The following is a 24288-nucleotide window of genomic DNA, read 5'->3' as shown; positions in this document are numbered from 1 at the left end:
AAGTAGGAACAGTGAAGTCTGGTGAAAATAACTTTTGTTAATACGACCACCTGCCTGCACGGGAGTGGAGTTTTGAAACCTGGTGAATAATCTAAAAACGTGCGTCAGGAAGGAGTCGGTTAACGGTATTTTATATTCTGTGATCTGTAATTTTCCAGGTAGATTTCTGCAATAACATCTCTCAAATGATTTCCTTTGATCCAATTTGGCTGGAATAGAATGGCACATAATAACCGACGGGTTGTTTTCAGAGCAGAGTCGATGCTAATGACGAATGAAACAGCTTCTCCCGTCGTTTCTGCTCATTTGAACTCAGCCCCCCCCCCCCCCCCCCCGATTTGTGTGGACGAATATGCTTTTACAAACTGTGGCAAGGAAGAGATGGAGTGTGACAGGGGAGAAGGGACGTAAGGATTAACGATTGGCATGGACACGTGCTCATCAGTATATATGCATGCATGTGTGTGTGTGTGTGTGTGTGTGTGTGTGTGTGTTCAGGAGGGGGGGTAGTGTGAAAGGCAGTAGAAGGCGATGTGTGTGTGTGTGTGGGCGTTTTGAATTGGACGAATGCAAACTGGAAATCACGCAGATGAGTTTCTGCCACATCGGCAGCACATAGACGCCCCCCCTGCCAGGCCGGGAAATACAGAGGCATAATGAATATCAATATCAATATTTCTACAAACAAAACTCTAACTTCCATAGTCGCCACCCCACTTACGGCGGCTTGAGGCCTTTGGAAGCCTGTGCCACGTGACTTCTCCTAATTTTGGGCTCACGATAAAGGAAGTCAAAGGAAACTTCCCCCGGAAATATCTTTAAAATTCCAAGAAGTGGTTTTCCAGGTTTGATGGCCAAAGAACAGGGAAGACTGGCTTTGATCTGCCGTCATTCAGGTTATAGGCTGGTTAGAGCCCCCTCCCTCCCCCCACACACCCACCCAAGCCACAGCTTCCCTGACACAAGTCTCATTGGAAGGCGGCAGGGGAACAAACTTCTTTTTCAAAAAGTTGGAGGGAAGCTGTGGTGAAAATTGCCGGCGCTGACCCACATAGGAGAAAGTTGTGCCTCTGCAACAGGTGCAGATGATTGAACAGAGAAGAAGCCTGATGACAGCCAAGCTCTGTCCGCCCCCCCGGTGAGTCCAGCACAGGAGGGCATGTGGGCACAAGTGAGGCCGTGCTGGGATTTATCAGAAAACGATTGAAGAACTGAGTAATGTGTTCACGATCCATCTCTGTCTGTTTGCATTAGTGTGCATGGGTGCCTGGTTTGGCCGGGATGTGAAAGTGACGCAGGTGCAGGCTCACACACCTGACAGGAATCTGTTTGTGACTTCCAGGGACCTTGGCGTGGGAAATGGCACATCTCCCCAGCTGGCGTCAGATAACGACAGAATGCTGGAAAACATGCCGGTGGTGTTCAACAACACTGGCACTGACAAGGTAAAGTGAAACAAATGCAAATGAGCAAAAGATCATGTTAAAGAAAAGAGACTGTGTTCGAGGAGAAGCTCAAAGATCCGTCGGCCCTTTTGTTTTGTTTGTGTGTGTGTTTTGCGACGCAGCCGTTTGCTCAGTGGATCTCGAGCTGTGTAATGCATGTGCACCCATGACTGCTGCTGCCTGTCTGGCTCTTCAGCCCTACACATTAATCCACACTATGGGCCCATTCCACGGCATCAGAAACTGAGCACGCACGCCCATGTTGCTTCTTTGCACAAAGTAATAAAGCCTTTGCTTGAGATCCCATCACCTTGGCATTAAATCCTTCCGGTGGCAAGCTGGCGCGGCATTAAATCCGGCTTATGGCTTCTACACAGAAGGGTCTGGTCACAGGTCTGAGTGTCGTAATCTGCACATGGGCCGCGTCCGTGACGTCGCCCCCCGCCCCCGTCCCCATCAATGGGACCGGATGGGGGGGGGGGGGCGATTCCAGGAGGTCTAATGAATGCACGCAGCTGCCGATCCATCTCTAGTCGGCAAATGCGGCCCCTCTCGAAATGATCCGGCCCCTCAGACCTGCGGAGATGAGAGTGTTAATGTGCAGGCTCGGGGGAAAACATGTGTATGAGAGTGTGCTGGAGAAGAAGGGGTGTGGGGGGGGGGGGGGGGTAGCTGGAGAGGACGTGTGTGTGCGATATGGTAAGAAGCCTTGTGTCTTTTCCTGGAAGAAGGTGTGTTTGAGATGTAAAAATCAGTGTATGTGTGAGTCCAGTAGACTCATGCAGCAGGAAGTTCCCCCCCCCCCCCCCCCCGGGCCTGCAGCGAGACACCGAGGACGTTGATGCCTCATCGCTAAGTGTAAATTCAATAAGACTCAATTAAATTCATAGAAAAGCAAAGTGTAAAAATTGTTTCGGGGAAATTCGGACAAATTTAAAAGGATTTAAAAGGATTTAAAGTGACACGTCGACGGCCTGCAAATGAGTTTCCTCACGTCGGGGGGGGGGGGGGGGGGGGGGATTGTCCTCGTGCCTCCAGCTCCAGCTTCTGTGCATAATTTAATGTTTAATAAGCCTGTTAAAAAGGATAGGTGGCAGAATGTTCTGTCAAGTTCCACCAGCGAGCAAACTCCGGGAGAACAAACCTTTTGATGAGCCATTAAAAAGCAGAGACTGTGCCTCCGGGCCTCCTCACTTAGCATTCTGTGGCCTAACCATCACCGGATCAATTGTTAAAACCATAAATTAACCTGTCTTAAAAAGCACGATGAAAGCAAATATGAATATTAAACGGCTAACGAGTATTTTCATCTCTCAAACGCTAAGTTGCGAGTTCTTCTCTTTCTCTATTCCCATCCCCCCCCCCCCCCCCGTCTTGCACACATCATCTCCTTTTCTCGTGAGGAGTTTTTAATTTTTGGGTAAATGGGGAAACTTTGAGCGCTTAACTGCGTTTACCAGAGAGACTGTGCTGATCACACTCCGCAGTGTAATTATCTGTTATCGGATTAGCTCCAATTATCTTAATGTGGAGCTCCATGGCTGCTCCCATCTGTCACATCTCCACCTTATTGGCACGGAGGCCCAGTGATTGGCGCATGATGGGATTCGTACGATTAGTTATATGTTCGTGAGGGAATACGCAGAACCTGGGAGAAGATGTACCATTAAAACAGATATTTATTACCATTTAGAAGAAGAAGTTAGAAGCAGTAAATCATTCGTAGCACATCTGTTGATTCTTACGATTGGATTGATAAATGTGCCAAGCGAGCTAATTGAGCTAACACAGGCTAATTGGTACCACAGACTTAAAAGAAAGAAGATAACTGTTCCAAATTCACGATTTTAAAGATTTGAATGTTTCTCTTTAGCTTTTAGGGTTTTACAGTTTTGTGCTTTTCTTTGGTTTTGGAAAAGCTAAATAAGAACCTTAAAATTTGCTTTTTTTTCGACTTCCTATATTCCATATCCTAATCTCACGACCTCTGTTAACGAGGCCTCTTAAGAGCAGCTATTTGACAATTTAGTAATTCATCACTCCGAAACTCCGTCAAACTGTTACGCAACATTTCAATCTCGTTCAGCAAAATCGTTAATTGACACATATTCGCTGCTTTTTATCTCACTTTCTCTCGTGCCCGTCATTTTCATTTTTACTTGCAATGCTATTTAAGTATTATTTCATTCGCTGATCGCACATTCAGGAGAAGTCTTCTAGGCAAAAGAACGTTCCTCCATCACGACACGACATTTGAAAAACAGTACATTGGCTAAAAGACATAAACTGACATTGACGGGTCGTTGATATGAATGTGTTGCTCTGAAACCTTCATGTAGCGTTAATAGAAATTACTTTTTTTTTAAATGTAAATGCCAAAGCTATAGCTTCCGGTCAGTGAACGACAAGCTGAATATTAAAATCAACACACAACTGCTCGGCGTCTCTTACGCCAACAGGCCTGAAACCCCGGTGCACCTGACTCTCTTTGTCCGTTCGGCTGAGAGTCACTTCACGGTACAACGATCTTCATCTCCTGTCTCCGGCCTCGGAGGTGACAGTTTGTCATATCTGAGATTATTGCGGTTTGAGCCGGAGCACACACACACAGGGAACCCGAGCTCTTTGCTCTCCCCGTGTGTGTGCAAAGTCAAATTCGATTCAAATCTCCTAATTTCTCTCTGCTGTTCGAGGGGACACACGAAAATGACAATGAGACTCAACCTGTGTGACAATGTTGGTATTCATCCTCCTGGAAGGAAAGGGAGATCACGTCTCTGTTATTCAGAGACTTGAATCACAGAGACGTGATCTGTCATTATCGCTGCCGTGCAAGGTTTCGGATTGATTGCTCTCGATCGTTGGCAATCACTCCGTTTCTTTCTATAGGAGCACGTACAGTCGGCTTTGGGGGTTAAATTGCAGGCATTCATCAGTCAACAGCGACAATATTGGGAAAGCCAGTGAGCCAGGAGTTAGCCTGTCTTTCACCTGCTGTTAGGGGGCTGATTGCCTTCATCCCGGTGTGGGAACTAAACCAGTAAATGTGAGAGAATGAAAAGGATTCTGTGAATAAGTCTGTCAGTCTAAGAATCCTGTTAAAAGGCCTCCAGATATTATCCAGGATATTTCTGTCATTAACCTGCCAATCAATCTCAAACGATTGCAATTGATGGGGGGGCTGTACCACTTTTCATCTTATCTCAGTATGACTCCGAGTCATTAACATCTCACCCGGATTGCCCCGAATGTCTGTTTGAGGTCAGATTGCATAAGGCAGATGTAATGAATTCAGAATATGTGTGTTTCCTTTCCAGCCTCCGGAACACGGCAGCGCCTCCCCGACTAAGACCCTGCAGAACGGAAGTCCCTCCAAATGCCCCCGATTCCTCAAGATCAAGAACTGGGAGACTGGGACCGTCTACAGCGACGTCCTCCACCACAGCTCCAGCAAGGTAACCTGACGGAAACAAGTCTAATTCAAGATTGAACAAAGTCGTCCGCTGCAGCATTCACATCTGTTGCCCTGGCAAGAACTTGATTTAAGTCATTCTGTTCCAGCGATGAGTTTCTAGTGTTGAATCTAAATGAAGAACTGTGAAGTTCTTTGGTTTCTTTCTGCCCTGACGCTGAGAAAACACCTGATGCTGTTGCAATGCAGTGCGATTTTAAAGTGTCTGATAAAATGAGGTGAAAGGAGAATGTAAACAACTTTGTAAAGTCCATTATCAGAATAAACCAACATTTAAAAGCACAGGATAAGGAATTGAATCTATTTGAAAGGTCAATCATCTATCTTTGTTCGATAATCCTATTTCAAAATAATGATTTCAAAACGTTGTGTGTCTGCACTTTAACTTAATAGGTGTTTTGAATATTGTATTCACCTCATTTGCATATGATAGAGGAGAATGAAAGACAAAATTAAACCAGTGCCTTCGTTTCCTCAAAGTGATTTTTACTAACACAAAGAGCTGCACAGAGTTTGACCTGGTTAATCTATGGAAATATAACAAAGCGCTAACGTGAGGCTTCTATCGGTCGTTCATGAATCTGGAGCTAACGCGATGACACATTCGAAAACGTGTCTCCGCAGTGACATGTAAAGCTTTCTAGAGAAGGTCCGCCCACGACACTGACAGATATCTGTGCATTTAGCAGCATCTTAACGGCCCCGATGAACAGAGGATACAGTCGACTGAGCAGACATTCAGCCCGCGGACTTACCGACACATCATCTACAAGTCAAGTAGATTGAAGAATAATGGCTCAGCGTGCCGTGTCCTTTCTGTTCCTCACTGTCTCTTCAGACGTCACAGAGCTCAGGTCTGAACTGTTTGGGATCCAGATCATTGGTCTTTAGCCAGAATGTGAGAAAAGGGTGTGATGGAGGTCTGGGGAAAGGAAACAGAAAACAGAAAACAGCAAAAAAGAAGGAATCTCTTCCTTGTTCGGTGGATATCTTGTTGTATTCTTATCTCGATAGTGATGCATTGAAAGAAAAACATCTTTAACAATTTTTAAAGGATTACTTTAAACCTTTTCATAAACCAATCCAGAGAAAAACCTGCAGCTCTCTGTGTTAAAGATTCCTCCTGATTACTTCCTGGATGGGTTATTCTGCTCATGCCCTGCGTCTTGATGGGGAATGCGTGGGAACATGCGTTTCTCCATGCGTGACATATGTTGCCCTGTCTTGCATGTGACAAACATGTGTGTCATGTAAACACCATATTTAAATCACATCCCAAGCACAGAAATCAATCCTCGAGAAATCTGTAGCTTCTGTTCTACTTGGTTTAAAGTTGAGAATTAGTTTCGGTTCGTAAACTCAATTGTTACATATGCGATTATTGAAAATCCGGGTCCTTGCTGAAAGAAACCAATGACTCTTTATCCACCTTGACCATGTGTGGACTTTGAGACTCCTTTAGAATTAGTCTTTAGGATTTCCTCATCGTGATTTAAAAAGCTAAACGTGAGGGCATTTAGAATCCAAACTCCAAACAAAGTAAAATGTCTCTGTGCTCGTCCCCCTTCATCCATCAGCTCCATTTCTTTCTCCATCTTACTATGCAGCCAAAGTGTCCTCCTCTAGTTAGTAAGCCGGTCTGCCGAGAGCAAGGTGAGCCCTGCTGTTTGAGCATTCACCCCCGAAAACGCCGCAGCCATTCGAGAACAGCAAACAGCAGCCTAATTACCTCGGTGACTTATCGGACAGGCGGCCGCGTGCATCCCAATGAATGGCCTGTAGTGGCATCTTCAGATTTATTATATATATCACAGACGCTGCCACGTTGGAGGATGATCCGTCTTTTTGGTTAAGAGGACAGCTGGATGGCATGAATGCCCGGAGCAGCGTGAGGAGCGGAAGTTCTGGAGCACGAGTGATTCCTTTGTCTTATTTTTAACACTCTCCTCATCCATTTCCCCTCCTCTTTACTCCGTCACCTCTTGTCTCATCTCACGTTGCTCTCTCTTCTTATTTCCACGTTCAATCACGTGTTTATCTTTAATCTTTGTTTTTTTCTCGTGCACGTTTTCCTTTGTTGTGACCGTGATGTTCGCATTAGTCTTGTTCAACCAGCTGTTTTGTCTCTTTGGGGGGGGGGGGACACGAAGGGAAGTTTATTTTGGAAGGGCTGCCAGTTCACGCCGTTTATTTGGACAGTGCAAGTGGGTGGTTCAGTGTAACGAGCCAATTTTAGCAGAGTTGGGGTCATTGTCAAATTTCCTCTTGGGCCCCACGCCTCCGCCATCGTATCTGTCGCCCTCTCTCGCTCACTCACTCAATCTGAGCCGGTGAAGGCATTCACCGCGAGCCAAAGTGACAGCTGACTTCAACTCTAATCATATTAAACTGACCACACAAGGTCGCTCCCAGCGATGAGCAAATTTCCTCCTCGCTCTTTTCTCCCTTCCTGAAGGAAACCAATCCGTGACTCACCCACTTGCTCATTCACTAAATATTCAGGCCGGCCATGTGCGAGCGATATCATGAAAGAGATTGTAAAACAGCGAGGATCGTTTTCAGTTCAGAGCTCAGAACCTATTTCTCCAAACCCTTAATGACATCGAGTGGCGCCTTTATCGGGACACAACTGGAGTTGACAAAGTTAAAAATGTTTTTAAATGAATAAACTAAACTGTTTCTTTTATAGTTTATTTCACATTGGCACTTTTGTGTGTTGTGTCCTGGGACAAGTATGTTTATCCATATGGAAAATTCATCTTTAATGGCTTCAGAGCAGCGTTTAATTAGGTTTTTATTTGGGTTGTTTAGCAAAGATATAGACCATCTCAACAGGGTCCTATAGCATGGAAGCACATCTTTCCCCGGAGGGTAACTCCATCTGATTATCAGCTGAAGCTAAAAGATGAGCAAGAAACTAAATGTGATTTGGAAAAAGCTTTTGTTTCTCCTTCAATCTAATAAAGTACGAATCAAGAATTTCCTGCGTCTGTTCAAAATCAAGCAGAGCCAATACTCAGCCGGTTAGATTAAAATTAATAGAAAAAGAGGTGAATGTGATAGATCTGGCTTTTTGTGAATTAAAAGGATGGTTAGCAGCTCTTTCTTGTGCGTATTTAATCAGGCACTGGGATTCTGATAGTCTTACTCATGCTGGGAAGCAGATTTCGTGGATATTTGCAGACATACCTTCAGAGAGTCGTGTACCGACGTCACCTGGGTCTTCGGTCGTATCTCGGCTCTGCAGAATTCATCCCCGGGAACCCCCCCCCCTCATCTGTCGTCTTGTTTGTCTCATCAGTTGCCGATCTGCAGCGAGAACGTGTGCATCGGCTCCGTGATGATTCCCAACACGCACGCCCGCAAACCAGACGAGGTCCGATCCCCAGAGGAGCTTCTCCCACTGGCCACAGACTTCATCGATCAGTACTACACCTCCATCAAAAGGCAAGCACGGCCTGCAGCAGTAGTAGTTATTCCTTCCTCATGCTCAACACATTTGACTTAGGTTAACTTAAGTAAGTACATGTTACTGTGTTCTCTGACTCACCTGTCCCGGTGTCCTGGTTCACAGGAACGGCTCCAAGGCCCACGTGGACAGGCTGGAGGAGGTCACCAAGGAGATTGACGCTTCGGGAACATATCAGCTAAAAGACACTGAGCTGATCTACGGAGCCAAGCACGCCTGGAGGAACGCAGCCCGATGTGTCGGGAGGATTCAATGGTCCAAGCTACAGGTGCAGTGCTGCTGCAATCACGGTTTAGGGCTGTCAGTGCTAGAAACTGTTTCCATGCTGCTTCTTTACAAATGGACATTAATGTGGTTACTACCATTAATAATAATAATAACAAACTTTATTTAAATTTCATTTTTCATACCATAAAATTCAGTTATAGATGCTTGAGAACAGAACATATTGAGACAATAAAGGAGATTCAAAAGTAGCTTATTCCTTAAACTGATATTTCTGCTCTTTTACAACATTCAAGGTATTCAAAGAAATAGTAAAAAGCAAAACTATCTTTTACCTGCTTGCACATTAAAGTCTGAAAGAAATGATATGATTTTATTGATATAGTTTAAGGAAATTACATTTGCTTTCCAGGTTTTCGATGCTCGAGACTGCACAACGGCTCACGGAATGTACAACTACATCTGCAACCACATCAAGTACGCCACCAACAAAGGCAACCTGAGGTAAGAGACAAACAAAACCCTTGTTTCCTTTTGTCGTCTTTTTTTTTTTTCAGTTGGTTTTGTTGGACTCTGTCTGTTCCTCCACTCACTCCTCCTCCCATCTGCTCCCTCCGAGTATCTTATCGCCCCCTCTCCATCCCCGACTACCCTGACTTGACCCGCAGTCCCATCTGTCAGTGAGCGCTCTGTCTCTTAACGCTGGATCTGACACTATCTGCTCCCTGTCGATCTGTCAGCGTCTCGGCGCCGCTCGCTGCCCTGTCGGCGCGGCGGCAGACCTTGCTAACAAGCAGTCATTTGTCAGACCTGCGCGGCTCTCGCTTGCTTTCTGCCAAGTCCCTAATCACATGTGACATCTCAATATTTACTCCTGGGATGATGGATGGCTTCTGAATCATTGCTACGCTCAGTCTGGCCTTCGGAGGGACAGCTCGTGTACAGATGTTGATAAGAGGCCGCACAACATCCTGGCCGAGGCTCACGTTGACATAAATAAACACAGACGTATATACAAACAAGTCGTGTAATTGCAATATGTTGCAATAGTCTGGGAAATCACCTGTAAATGTTGCAGAGATGAGTCTGAATGTGACGCAAGACGACTGAGAGTCGGCTGTTTTCTAAGTAGTGAAGTTGGAGGATGAAGTCAAAGTTTGTGAGGAGTTTAAGTAATAATTGTGAATGATGAAATATATTATAATATATATAATATTGATCAGTTCAAAGTGAATAATCAGAGTAAATGTTGGGTTGCCAGGTTGTGAAAAATCTTAGTTGCAGGTTTTTATAATTTCTCTACTTATAATATAAATTAAACATTCATCATAGTTATCTCATTTGCACTTATAAGCATTAATAATGTGCCTATAAATGTATTATTGTCAATACAATAACAACAACTCTCATACAGGCTTTTGACAACCTGGCAACTTATATTTATTCATGCATCATAACTCGTTTGATCTATAACTTCTATAAGTTCTAAAAAAAAGACAGATAACTGGTGTCACCACTAACACGAACCTGCAAGCCAAGCTGAGGAACTGTTTCCTGCAGATGTTGGCTTCAGGCACAACTGGCCCAGATTCACAGCAGCTGCACTAACCCCTCAGCGACTTACAGCTTAGCAGCATTAACACTTTTCCCCGGTCGTGACATTAAAACACCACCGAGATGTAGAAGCGGCCAAAGGTAGCGAAGCTCAGGCCTCTGACAGAACAGGGTTAAATGGCTTATGTTATGGATTACGTGCACAATTCCAAACGTCTGTTGATAATCATACTTAACAATCCATATATACTATATAATGCGTTGTTGGCAGGATTAACATGGTGTAAACCTAAGATAATACTGGAGCACTGTTTATCTAACACTAATCTTAGAGTTTTTCAAGATATGAGACCAAAACCAAAACCAAAAACATTTGTTCTTTCCTTTCAGGTCGGCCATCACCATATTTCCTCCGAGGACAGATAGCAAACACGACTTTCGAGTGTGGAACAGTCAGCTGATTCGTTACGCAGGCTATAAACAGCCTGATGGACTCATCGTGGGAGACCCTGCTAACGTCGAATTTACCGAGGTACAGGAGAGGAGCAGCCGAGCGTGACACAGGAAGAAGACAAACCCTGTTTGTACTCAGCTCAGATGTTTGTTCTGGTCTCTAGATCGTCACGCAGCTCGGGTGGAAAGCTCCGAAAGGCCGTTTCGACGTCCTGCCCCTCCTGCTGCAAGCCAGTGGAAATGACCCCGAGCTGTTCGAGATCCCTGAAGACCTCGTCCTGGAGGTGCCGATTACACATCCGAAGTGAGTTCAGCTTCCCTCCTGAGCACGAGATATAAAGAGTTCTGCAGAAACAAAGAACAGAGGCGACTGCACACAAAGACCTCCACCCACTCATACATCTCGAACCAACCCTTCTCAAACAATGGGATACTTTTTAGCGAGAGTTCTGAATGGGTTAAACTCACATTCCCACTGTTCCTATGCCAGTTCTGTGGTAAGCATGGGACTTGTTAGTGTGTTTTCGAGCATCCCTCCTTTTTTATCTGAGTGCGTTGATGTTAGGCGAAAACTTCTCTCAACAGCAGCTTCTGTCTAAAAGCTGTATCGCCCTTGAGAGTGGAAGCATTAAGCTGCTGCATCTAATACCCATAATCACAATAAAGAATTGGGTATTATGGCTAGACTTGCTTTCAGACACGCAGAGATACCACAGCGTCACCACACGCTACGTTGAAAGCATTTCACAATCCCTTGACACACTGATCTCCCTGCCATACTCTCCCCCCCCAAAAGAAACCTGGCATCTCTCTGCTCCATACCCTGCATCAGCTGGCCCTAAGCTCTGGCAGCAGCTTGGCACGGGCCGCGATCACAACAAGCATCTCATCATTACACGAGATTAGATCCAGCTCTGCAAATAATGCACTGAAAGCAGTGTCAACAGGTCCCCTAGAGGACGCGAGGAGCGAGTGGCGCGAGGCGGACCGAGGTGCCGCCTGCTGTCCGGCAATGAAAAGTGGATTTTTTTGTGTTAATGTGTGTTTTGGCTGCACTCCTTTTTTTGTGATATGTGTCCCGGGGGGTAAGTATCTGTGCTCGTGAAAACTGGCTGTGCATATTGCAGGTGTTGGACTTTTACCAGACCCCCATTTTCAATATGGACCGTTTCTCCGCTCAGGTACGAGTGGTTCAAAGACCTGGACCTGAAGTGGTACAGCCTCCCGGCGGTGTCCAACATGCTGCTGGAGATCGGCGGGCTGGAGTTCACCTGCTGCCCCTTCAGTGGGTGGTACATGGGCACGGAGATCGGCGTGAGGGATTTCTGCGACAGCTCACGCTACAACATTCTGGAGGTAGAGTGCCGTGCCAAAGATACCGAGTCATGATCTGTCGGAGAGAGGCACAGATTGAGCCGTGTGCAGGGAGGAGTGTGTGCTGTGTTACCAAGTGACTCAATCAGGATACAGTGGTATGGTGGACACTGAGGAGAAAGCTGATCAGCAGCAATTGTCTGTTGCAAACTCTCTAGACACAAATTACACGGAGGGATGTTGATCCAAAAATATGTGTGATACTTTTCTGTACTTTGTGTGTTAGATTATTTTAGAGGATAACATTTGGCACATGATGCTTTTTGAATGTCTCATATTTGGTTAATGCCTGTGATAAAGACCAAGATTGTCCAGTTTGTCCACTGCAGGACACACAGGTGGCGATTTTAGAGGATTCATCTTTTTTAGTTTTTGATGAAGACTGCTTGTGCATTATTCTTTAGTTTTGTTCTGTAGTAATTTGCATTATTTGGTGAATAAGAAAATAAGAAAAACCTGCTCTCGACCTTTAATTTCAGTCATTGAGGATAAAAAACAAAACATTGAAGACATCGTTACTCTAATTATATTTCGTCCCAGATGTTGACGAACATTAATAAATTATGCTTCCAACTCATTTTTATTTAGCATCTGCTGAACGCGTTAAACTTACTTGAACCTCAGGCTTGAGAGACACTGAAAGATCCAGCTAGAATACCTATAATGTAAAGCACAATGTTCACACCGACTTTCCTGTCGGTCCTATTCCATTTTCTTTACATCTCAAACAGGAAGTTGCTAACAAGATGGCCTTAGACACCAGGAAGACTTCCTCTCTGTGGAAGGACCAGGCGCTGGTGGAGATCAACATTGCTGTTCTCTACAGCTTCCAGGTGCGTTCATCTTCACATCCATATCATCTATCTAAAAGTCAAACAGATATTTTTTACTAACAATCTCTTCTTCTTTATTTCAGACCTGCAAAGTGACCATAGTGGACCACCACTCGGCGACTGAGTCCTTCATGAAGCACATGGAGAACGAGTACCGGGTGCGAGGCGGCTGTCCCGGCGACTGGGTGTGGATCGTGCCTCCCATGTCGGGAAGCATCACACCGGTTTTCCACCAAGAAATGCTCAACTACCGCCTCACCCCCTCCTTCGAGTACCAGGTGAGCTGATGTGAGATTCTCAGTCTCACTCAACCGTTACGATGTTGACTGCCTTTTTTTGACATTCTTGAAAATGCCACCAGGAGAGTAACAAGGAACTACGGGGGCCTTTGGGCGAAGGGGACCGTAGGGGCCCGTTTAGGAACAAATACCCCAGATTCAAAGGGATCTAGTGACTGAGTTCTATTTCATTGGGTCTTATCTCAAAAGCTCTGTGTCCTTTAGCTTTGAGTAGATAAAAGCGAAGAGGCTGAAACCAGAAAACCATCCTAGATAGATCTCACACAAACTTGTACACATTTGAGTCACCTCTAAAAGACACTTTGGCAGAGGGTAAGGGACCTGGGGTCTTTTCTGGGTTCCCACCGTGTTGTTGTTGCAGTCTCCTGTACATACCGTATCGGCCCCAGGGTAATGCCTGCTTTCCGCACCCTGTTGCGACGCCCCTGAACGTCTCACCTGTCATTAAACTGAACTGATTGAACTCTTGAGAACAGATGGAACCTTTCTTTATATAGTATATCACTCAAACCAGACCAGGAGCCTGCTTTGGGCTATACAATAAAAAATCCTGAGCACTGACTGTGTTTATAGCTTCACCTTTTCCCACTGAACGAATTCACCACAGAGGTAGAACTGTTTGCTCGGGATTCAGCTCCACTGGACCATAATGCAATTCAGGGGGTGTTGTGTGTTCGGTAGAGGGCATCACCACGAATATAGAGACGCACCCGTGTTTACAAATTACTTGGCTGCTCAGCTAAATAAAGGAAGTCATTAAGGGAAATTAAAGTTGGAAATCATTACCTGGAAAAGAGGAAGAGGAGCCGCGTTAAAAGAAAGGGAATTTAGGCGCCACTCTACCAAGTCAACACTGGGAGACACAAATGATATCTCCCTGTCTTGAAAATGAATTTTAAACCGAAGAAAATAAAAGGTCTGAACCCTGTTTTTCTTTATCAGGCTGATCCGTGGAATACCCACGTGTGGAAAGGTGTCAACGGGACTCCCACAAAGAAAAGAGCCATTGGATTCAAGAAGCTCGCCAAGTGAGTGTGAACACACACACACACACACACACACAGATACACGCACATACACAAGTCTTCTGTTTTGTTGGGGGATTTGGCTTCTTCTTCTTCTTCTTCTTCTTCTTCTTCTTCTTCTTCTTCTTCTTCTTCTTCTTCTGTCCTAAATGTCAAAGATAATATGCTGTAGAATGTGTGTAAGATCATTTAGGGCCATCAACTAATCACTCCTCTGACAAAAGTTCAACGCATCGGGAAGGAAGCTGGTGAACTTCATCCAATCAGCCCCTCGGGGAGTAATCAGAGCTTTGTCAGGGTTCTGTCTCCGTATGCATGTGTGCTTCTCTATTTATATAATTGGCCCGGAGGAGATGACAAACTAGGTAATCACAATTGTCACCCATCCGCTACCTTAATGTCGGCTGCGCGGTGAAGAGAACCACGATAACATGCACTGTTGGTTTCTGTGGCTCCTATCAAAACACGTATAGTCCTTGAACGATACGTTTTACTCGTCCTGTATCTTTTACGGTTTCCCTTCTTGTCTCTTTGCCGTCTGCAGGGCTGTGAAGTTTTCGGCCAAGCTCATGGGCCAGGCCATGGCCAAGCGGGTGAAAGCCACCATCCTGTTTGCGACGGAGACGGGCAAATCGCAGGACTATGCCAAAACTCTCTGTGAAATCTTCAAGCACGCGTTCGACGCAAAGGTACGCTTGCTCCCGCCTTGCATCACCTCGCATTCCGAGAGCTGCCACTGTAAGAACATGTAATGGAAAAAAGGAGGAATTCAAAGACATCATTCCTATACCGTACCTATATAACCCCCCCACCCCCCAGCACAATCACCCCTACCCCACCTCCTCGTCCAGCTGAGGAAGCCGCGCAGAGGCCACCTGAGCACATGTGATGAGAGGGTTGAAGGAGACAGTCTTTATTTCCTCACATCTCCTCTGGGGAAGTGGAAGTGCTGCAGGTCAGAGGAGAGACTTAACCACCGAAGCGTCGAGCGGTGCAGCAGTTTAAGATCCTGCAGGACCCCTGGGTGTGCAGATCTGTTCAGGGGGAAAAGAGAAGAGCAAAAACATGCTGCTCGCTATCACACACTGTTGTGCTTTTTCCTCCAGGTCATATCCTATTTTCCCCACAGAGGAAAGATTCATGCATGCAAAGTGTGTGGATATGTGTCACCGCGAGTGGGTGTGTGTAGATGGATCGCAGGGGCAGATGCGAGTGCCTGTGGGGTGGGCAAATCTTTGTTGTCGCGGGGCTAAAGCCTGTTTGTCTCCTTCACGCCTTCGGTTGTGTGTGCATGTGAAGCGCGAGCGCAGAACCCCGTGGCAGACAAACACCATCTTGTCGAGTGGTATGCATCATGGATGCTCATTGTGTGGCAGCAGCACATTATCATCTGGTTAGAGGCCAGGACGGAGCGGTCATTAGAACCTCCTCCTCTGCCGACGGCTGTGTGTTCAGCCCTGATCTCCATGCTCAAGTCATCTGTCGTGTGGAATGTGTGTCTCAGAGGTGAGAGCGAGATAAAGACTCTGCGGCGTGGAGGTGGAGGACCAGAGTCACTCGGCGTCTTCTCCTTTCCTTTCCCGCAGGTCACGTCGATGGACGAGTACGACGTGGTCGACCTGGAGCACGAGACGCTGGTGTTGGTGGTGACCAGCACGTTCGGCAACGGTGACCCACCAGAGAATGGAGAGGTGTGTTTATGGACGTCGTGTTTACCACGTGTGTGAATCGAGCGCGAGACAGATGCATGGATTTCTAACACTTGTTCTTTTGCTTGCTTTAGAAATTTGGAGCTGCCTTAATGGAGATGCATCACCCGACATCCAACACAGCCGACAGGAAGTGAGTCTAGTTTAGTTCAGTCTGTGTTTGTATGCGTGTCTGTTTATTGTTTATTCTGTGTCCATCTTTTTTTTGTGTTCCCCCTCGAGTTGTGCAACCGTTCATCTCATGTCTTTTTTCCCTCCAGGAGCTACAAGGGCCGATTCAACAGCGTCTCCTCGTACTCGGACACACGCAAGTCCTCCAGTGACGAGCCGGAGCCCAGAATCAACTTCGAGAGCACCGGGCCTCTGGCTAATGTCAGGTAAACAAAACAGGATCAACTCAAATAGTCATGAGGACTCTTGTTTGTACTCGTCTCAAAAGCAGCTGTTCACAGACAAGACTGATCTTGTGATGTGCAGGTGATACGAGGTCTAGATGTCAGAGTAATTACAGGACATGTCAAGATGGTCATGTTTTAAACTGAAATTATATTTACCTCTGCCAAGGTTGTGTTTTAGTCTGTGTTTGCTTCTTAGAAGGATTGAGTAAAAACTGATGTTGAAAAGATGTTTCATGGGTCAGGGAAGAAAATCATTAAATCTGGGTTTGGATCCGAATCAGGGGCCGATCCAGGAAATATATTTGACTGCCTTAGTATTTGCAAGATCGGCAGTTTCTCATGGATCTTGGTGAAAAAAAAGTCAGACATATTAATGGGACTAATATTTTTTGAGTGTGTGCGATTTGGTCTAGATCAAAATAAAAATCCAAATCTAGTGAATAAATGCTTTTCAAGTTGTAGAGGGGTTTTTTAAGCCGCAAACAGAATCTGTGTTCTCAGTCACCATTCAACTATTATTATTATTATTATTATTATAGTAAGTATATAGTATGTAGTAGTATTTTGCTATTTTCTAGTACAGCGTCACCACCAAAGGAAAGTAAGTTAGCAGCTGTATAAGTCAATTTATTCTTCTTTCTTTATTTCTTCTGACAAACACAGTGATATGAAAGATTATTTAAAGTGTAGTTCTTTTTTAACGTGACAACAGATTTAAACCCTGTTCAGTGAACCTCTCTGAGCACAGACTCTTTGACAGAGTGCATTTATTACCCTGCGATGATAAATCTTATTGCGCCAGACAGTTTGCTGATCTGATGAAGAAGAGGAGCCTCAGACTTGAAAGTGATGTGGGCCGACTGTTTCCCAGCGAAGCAGCAGCAGGGGGAGGACTTGTCTGTTCTCAGAACAGCGCTCTCCCTCATGTTTACATCTATAAAAACCAGGCATTCATAAATCGTCAGCTGTTTTCGACTGTTTGGAACTTTCCGTGGAGGAAGGAAAGGGCAAGATTCTAAAGCGGGCTCGGTGACGGCAGTTTTGCGAACGTGTTGTGTTTGTGTTATTTCTTTTTAAACACAACCTGCCTGTCTATCTCTGTCTTCTTCTTGTGTGTTTGTGTTTAGGTTCTCAGTGTTTGGCCTTGGCTCCAGGGCCTACCCACACTTCTGCGCCTTTGCCCACGCTGTGGACACGCTGTTTGAGGAGCTGGGGGGGGAGCGCATCCTACGCATGGGAGAAGGAGATGAGCTGTGTGGTCAGGAGGAGTCGTTCAGAACCTGGGCCAAGAAGGTTTTTAAGGTCGGTTTCTCGAGCAAAGACCCTGTGGGCTAGGATTAGGTAATTTTCTACATCATACTGGTTTTCGGTATTTTCACTATCAACCCACAACAACATCAGAAAAATCTGAAATTCCTCTCGTGCTTCAAAAAGGAATCCAAACGTCAGGGTAACATTTAACCCTGGAGATCATTTTCCAAACCCTTTCCTATTGCTGTCTGAGACGCAGCTGCTGGTTCAGGTGTGAGAGACTAATAAACGTGTTCTTCTCCGTGGTCGTGTCCTGTCCAGGCTGCCTGTGACGTGTTCTGCGTCGGCGATGACGTGAACATCGAGAAGGCCAACGACTCCTTGATCAGCAACGACCGCAGCTGGAAGAAGAGCAAGTTCCGCATGACGTACACGGCCGAGGCCCCGGCGTTCACCGACGGTGAGTGGAGACCCCGTGGGAACTGAGTGATGAACTGTGGATGATGCACTGATATTAAAAGGGCAATTAGGGCTAATGAGAGCTGCAGGACAAAATATATGTCTGAAGAGGGGGGGGGGGGGGGGGGGGGCTTATTGATCAAGACCAGTGGCTCCTCCATGACATCACCTGTAGATTAAGGCTCTGTTGTATTTCCTGTTAAGCTTGTTCCTAAATGTTGAACCAGGTCTGATATAACAGTGGCTCTTTAACCAGATTTGCATGAATTCATTTGGTAATTACAGCACTTATATGGATCAAATAGCAATGATGTAATTTCACAGAATACTTTGAATAGAAAGGTGAAGACATAAAAACATTTCAACAAAAACATTTATCAAAAGAATGTTATATTATTAGTTTTAGCTCAGGGTTCCTAATAATCTGGTAACCTCAGTATAGAAAAACACAGTTAAAAACAGATAATAGATGGTAAGATCGAAACCACTGGCATTTCTATTCTCGGAGTATTAAACAAGTTCCAGAAGATGTGAAGCAAAAATATAAAATGCACCACTTTTGTTTTCGCTTCCATTTTTCATGATTTGAAGTAGAAGATGTAAGATCTCCTCATTTCAAACAAAAGGTTAATTTCTCTCAAATTCATTAAAATCCATATTACCGAACACTTGACCTATGAAAAGCCTATTATAAAGCATGATTATTGCACAGATGTGCCATTGGACTGTCACAATAACAGGCCAATGTGCAGAGTATCTTGAAGAAGGAGCATTATTAGGCACTCAACTGCTGTTTCACATATAAATATGTTATCCAGCGATATCTGGATTACCAAGTATTGTTTGGCAATATATAGATAAACCATGTAACGCCCTCTAGAGCCACACAGAGTTTCTGTCCTCTACTCGATGCTTCTAATCTACACATCCCTGATATTCACCTGGTTCCTTTCATAAAAACAAGATTAGGTCTGTGGATAAGCAGATTATTGTCGACCAGTTTCTCAATCACTGTGTAAATGTCATGTATGTGATTCCGTGTTGCTCCCGTCTGCCAACAGCTCTGCACAGCATTCACAAGAAGAAGGTTTATGGAGCAAAGATGCTGGAATCCGAAAACCTACAAAGTTCCAAATCCAAGTAAGTATTTACTCAAAACGCGAAACGCAGGAATATTACTTGTCACATCTATTTTTGGTTGTGATCTGTGAAGTAATGATTCCTCCGGGCGTCATTTTGTTTACTGTGCTTTTACGGAACAGACTGAAAACACTGCACCGTTCCTCCCTCTACCTCTGATCTCTCTCTCTCTCTCTCTCTCTCTCTCTCTCTCTCTCTCTCTCTCTCTCTCTCTCTTTCTGCAGTCGCTCCACCATATTCGTGCGGCTCCACACAAACAACCACGACAGCCTGAGCTACCATCCCGGAGACCATCTGGGCATCTTCCCTGGCAACCACGAGGACCTGGTTACCGCTCTCATCGACAAACTGGAGGACGCGCCGCCCGTCAATCAGATCATCAAGGTGGAGTTCCTGGAGGAGAGGAACACGGCTCTGGGTGAGCGCTGCCGGTTGAAACCACGAGAGCTGCGGTTCAAAAATCGGAGCCGGATGTTAGAATCCAAACGTGAATAAGAAAACAGTCCCTCTCGCAGCATGAAGTCGCACCATGGGGGGTGGGGGGGGGGTTTCTAAGCCCAGAAATCTTTCAGTGAAGCCGCTTATTGGCAGTTGAGGTGACACTATGCAACACAAGTGCTATTTTCGCTATTAAAATGTATCTTGAACGTGTCTGTTCTTCTTTTTCTTGCTTTCTTTAAAACGTCAAACACAAAAATTGAAAACCACTCACTCTGGAGCTTCTCCTCTCGATTCACAGGCCTGGTTCCCAAAAGTGATTTACACACTCAACTGTTTACAATCCGCAGATTGCAAATGGTGTCAGTCGTCGTGTTTCACACAAAATCCGAAAAGACGTTTGTGAGCCTGCTCGGGCTCGGGTGACAAGTGTAGAGTTTGTTTGGATTGGTTTAGTGTGAGCAGGAGAGGACACACGCTGGTGATCCAGAGCACAGCTTGCACGGTGCAAATATGGCAAAACGGGCTGTGAGCTAATGTAGCAGGTGTAGTTTAAAAATAACGATTCATGCAGCAACACTCTTTGTTTGGTTTCAGTCAGAATCTGCAGGTGTAAGAAAAACAAACAAAGGATCTGCTGTTTTGAGTGATATTTATTTGTGAGCTTATATTACATCTGCCAAGGAGGTTATGTTTTCACCCCTGTTCATAAATTTGTTTCTTTGTTTTGTTGGCAAGATTATGCAAAACATATCGAATGGATCCCCGTGAAACTCAGTGGAAGGATGAAACATGGGCCAAGAAAGAACAGATCTAGTTCCCTATGACCCGGTCACCCTATCTTGCACAACGTTAACAATCCAACATAGGGCGTTCTTTGACATAATCACAGATTTTGTGGGAAAATCTGAAAGAATCTTAATGACACAAAATCTACGAGTGTTTGCAATTTGGTGGAGATTCAATTAAAATCTGGATCCAGTGAATTTCAATGTGTTTCTCTCTGCAGGTGTAATCAGCAACTGGACCAACGAGACACGTATCCCTCCCTGCACCATCTACCACGTCTTCCAGTACTTCCTGGACATCACCACCCCCCCGAGCCCTGTGCTGCTGCAGCAGTTCGCCGCTCTGGCGACCAACGACAAGCAGAAGAAGAAGCTGGAGGTCCTCAGTAAGGTAAATCCACTTAGAAATGTTTCCAGCCTTATCGTTATCACTGACCTTTTGGATTATCGAGCCGCTGCTGCTCGTCGCCGGCTTCCAGACACATGAGGGATTTGCAATGTACAGTGTGTGCGTGGGCTTCATCCAAAAATACTTTTCACTTTTTATTATGAGACTCTATAAAAAGTCAGCATGTGTTTAAGGCTCGACAGCACACTCCACATGTTTGCTGGAAGACGGTTTCCTCTGAGCTGCTTGGATGCACCTTGCGCTGATGGAAATACATACAGTAGGAGTGAGCTGGCGCCAAATTAAAGCCGTTGATCTTTCCTACCCAGAGCCATTCCCCCCCGTGCAGTGCCTCCCACAATTCACTCTCCATTTTTGTCAATGTGTGGAGAAAGGCTGGCTGAGGCCAAGCAGTGACTCACACGCTCATGCATCGAATCATTGTCACCAAAGCGAGAGGAAACGATGCAAGAGTTCTGATTTCAGGAAAAAGGAAATAGTGCAGCGCCGCGGATCATATTTAGTTTTTACAGGTGCTACGTCTCTGGATCATTTCAGGACTAACACAGAGTTTCTTATTCTCTTTTTATGTTATTAGATTCACACGAGCAAAATATCAAACGTTAGAGAAACGACTCAAGCTGTCATGTCAGTTTGTATTATTGTGTTCTCTGTTCAAAGACACAAAAAGGAATTGACAGACAAATATTTTACAAATGTATTAAACTAGTGAACTGTTTGATTTAATTAGGCCTTTTTGGAATGGGCTGTTCAGTCGGCCTGTGGTTGCAGCTTCTTTCCTGAAAAGACCCGCTGCAGAACCGGGAAGAGCTGCTCACTGTTAATTCAAGTTCAGTGAAGATTGGCTCTGTAAGCATAAACTAAGGGGGAATTACTCCAATTTTTTAACATATCACGTGTCCAAATGGCACCAAATCCAACACTGCACTTCGTTCTGCCCCTAATGACACACATGCCAAGTGTAAAGACGATAAAATGAGCAGTTCTCCAGATATGTGAACCACAGAGACAGAAATTCATGGAATTAATGTAGATTACTCAAAAACACACTAATTATATCAGACCTGAACTCTTGAATAGTCCCATAACCCTGTATCATCACATAGTTAACAAAGAGTACTAGAGTACTTTAATTGTCGGGTCCTTCAAACTGTGCTTTCTCTCCAGAGTCCACACCGGGCGTCTCAATGGGCGCCGTGTCACTAATTAGCAGTTTGAGAACAAAGATTTTTTTGAAAGCCTGGTGGCAGTTCTCTAAATTCATCCCAATCCAAATGCCAGCGATGACAAACTGAACCCAGTTGGACGGTGAACGGTGAACGGTGGACGGCTCCTGCCTGTGGCGGCCTCCTGCTCCTGAGTCAGAAATGTTTACAGATCTAAAAGAGGAAACCCTCCTCCGTGTTCTCCCCTCGCTGCGCCACTTACTTTGCTTTCTTAATTAGGAGAAGAAAACTCATCAACTCACCGATAAATATCCACTTTTCTATTTCTGTTCCCCCCCTCCTCCCCTTTCACCATCCCAGGGCCTGCAGGAGTATGAGGAGTGGAAGTGGTACAACAACCCGACCCTGGTGGAGGTGCTGGAGGAGTTCCCCTCCATCCAGATGCCCTCCACCCTGCTGCTCACCCAGCTGCCCCTGCTGCAGCCTCGCTACTACTCCATCAGCTCCTCTCCAGAGCTGCACCCCGGGGAGATCCACCTCACCGTGGCTGTGGTGTCCTATCGGGCCAGAGGTACGGACCTCCTGCTCCTCTGGGGCTCCTTCTCACCCACAGCACTGTTGAGCATTAGCCAAGCATCCCTCGGAGGATTGTAAAACCGGCGTAGGCGTAGCTGCGGGTGTCACGGTCCTTTCTGTCTCTTATTGGGCTTTTGAGGGTCTGAAATCGGTCCCTTTATTTCTGGCATTTCCTACGATGATGTTCTTGACATTTCAGGGAAATTAAAAAACGTAATCACACCCTGCGGTTCCCACCGAACATTATTAAGCTGGTTATTACTGAAAAAACGTGCACATTCTGTTTATCCATATATTTCGCTGTGGGTGAGTTTATGTCGCGGATAAAAGGCCCCGATGCTGAGGATCTTTTCAAGGTTGTCGAAAATGACTCACTCAGGGACGGCTCAGAGGAAATAGATTGGAAGTTATCTTGGAAATCCGGTCTGCTTTAATCAGCAGCTGGACCACGACTGCAATTACAAAGGGTTTGGATTTAGAAACACCTCGGGAAGATTCAGCATCTCACACACAGATTCTATTCAGAGACACAAATTTAGAGGAAATGGTGTCGCTGCACCAATCTGTGTGACAGTGTGTAAAGTGACTTATCTACTCAGGTGTTAATGTTACTACTTCAGTTTATTACAAGGTCCTCGTGTCGCCACCTTTGCAAATCACATCCACTCTCCCCTCTGCTCACGATTGTTTTCTCTCACACGTGAAATGTACACCACGGCTGACATGCTCCTATGATTGTAAAAGCTGAATTACTGTAATTTCCCTTTTAGAGAGAGAGAGAGAGAGAGAGAGATAGAGGGTTATGAAATTGCCCCGAGCCTCGGATAACATGTTTGGGTCACGCACGCTTCCTGTGTCAGTTTGTGCACTTAAAGAGAGTGGGAGGCAGAGGGGTGTGTGTGGGGGGGGGGGGGGGGGGGGGGAGAAAAGGTGAAGTGTTGATTGAGTAATTGTCCCTTTCAGATGGAGAGGGGCCCGTCCACCATGGAGTGTGTTCATCGTGGCTCAACAGGATAGAGAAGGGGGAGATGGTGCCGTGTTTTGTCCGAGGGTAAGTACCAGGGTTGTGTTTTTTTTTTTGTGTATCTTACGTGGATCAGTATTTTGGATCGTTGACATTTGGGGACACGATTTAAATTCGCTGTCTCGCCGAGAGCTGGACAAGAACGTGGAGCTACCATAAGTTTTATATAGAAGTGTTCAGTTGGAGGAGCTTTAGAAATAGGACGGTCTCGATGCCCCCCCCGCTGTGACACAATCAGTCTTCAGATGCAGCCTCACGAGGATGAAGCTCCCGAACAAATCGAGACACAACTTGAGCTTCTCCATGCTGTAGTCCAGCCTTCACCGGGTTGCTAGGAAACTGGTCCAGATCAAGAAATAGTCCGGCCCTTCTTTTTTTTTATACACCAAACAAAAGCAGATAAATGTGGAGATGAGTGAGCTTTAGAAGTGTGTATGTGCAGATACTGTTACCTTCGTTCAAACAGTAGATTCAAATTTAGCATAGAGGGTATCAACCTTCTCCTCTAAATACAAATGAAGATGTTTTTTGATTTTTAAAGACATTTTAAAATTGTTGTTGCCTAATTCCTTTGTGTGTTTCTTCTTTTTTTTTCTCAGTGCACCATCTTTCCGACTTCCCAAAGACAACCAAGCACCTTGTATCCTGGTGGGTCCAGGAACAGGCATCGCCCCGTTCAGAAGCTTCTGGCAACAGAGACTGTACGACCGTGAACACAAAGGTGGGTTCTTCTGTCAAATGACTTAATGATCAAATCCCTGTCAGAGTCGACCATTATTCC

At 45.4% G+C, this 24288-nt stretch overlaps 1 protein-coding gene across 2 annotated transcripts in view; it reads left to right on the top strand.

Moving 5' to 3' along the window:
- nos1 (nitric oxide synthase 1 (neuronal)) overlaps positions 1-24288 on the top strand; it is a 35902-nt gene that overhangs the window by 5112 nt on the left and 6502 nt on the right. For both annotated transcript variants that reach the window (XM_053420803.1, XM_053420804.1), the window contains exons 3-25: positions 1343-1445; positions 4763-4900; positions 8219-8364; positions 8492-8654; positions 9024-9115; positions 10556-10697; positions 10783-10922; positions 11800-11974; positions 12724-12825; positions 12909-13103; positions 14067-14152; positions 14694-14838; positions 15736-15840; positions 15933-15991; positions 16119-16235; positions 17384-17558; positions 17829-17967; positions 19028-19106; positions 19331-19524; positions 20554-20723; positions 22268-22478; positions 23447-23534; positions 24107-24228. In XM_053420803.1, the coding sequence (XP_053276778.1) occupies positions 1343-1445; positions 4763-4900; positions 8219-8364; positions 8492-8654; positions 9024-9115; positions 10556-10697; positions 10783-10922; positions 11800-11974; positions 12724-12825; positions 12909-13103; positions 14067-14152; positions 14694-14838; positions 15736-15840; positions 15933-15991; positions 16119-16235; positions 17384-17558; positions 17829-17967; positions 19028-19106; positions 19331-19524; positions 20554-20723; positions 22268-22478; positions 23447-23534; positions 24107-24228 (3086 nt within the window). The remainder of the gene's footprint in view (positions 1-1342; positions 1446-4762; positions 4901-8218; positions 8365-8491; positions 8655-9023; positions 9116-10555; positions 10698-10782; positions 10923-11799; positions 11975-12723; positions 12826-12908; positions 13104-14066; positions 14153-14693; positions 14839-15735; positions 15841-15932; positions 15992-16118; positions 16236-17383; positions 17559-17828; positions 17968-19027; positions 19107-19330; positions 19525-20553; positions 20724-22267; positions 22479-23446; positions 23535-24106; positions 24229-24288) is intronic.

Source organism: Pleuronectes platessa, chromosome 4 (genome assembly GCF_947347685.1).
Source record: "Pleuronectes platessa chromosome 4, fPlePla1.1, whole genome shotgun sequence".
NCBI classification, from domain to species: Eukaryota; Metazoa; Chordata; class Actinopteri; order Pleuronectiformes; family Pleuronectidae; genus Pleuronectes; species Pleuronectes platessa.
Note: the sequence above shows the minus strand (reverse complement) of the source record. Positions and strands in the feature narration are given on the sequence as shown.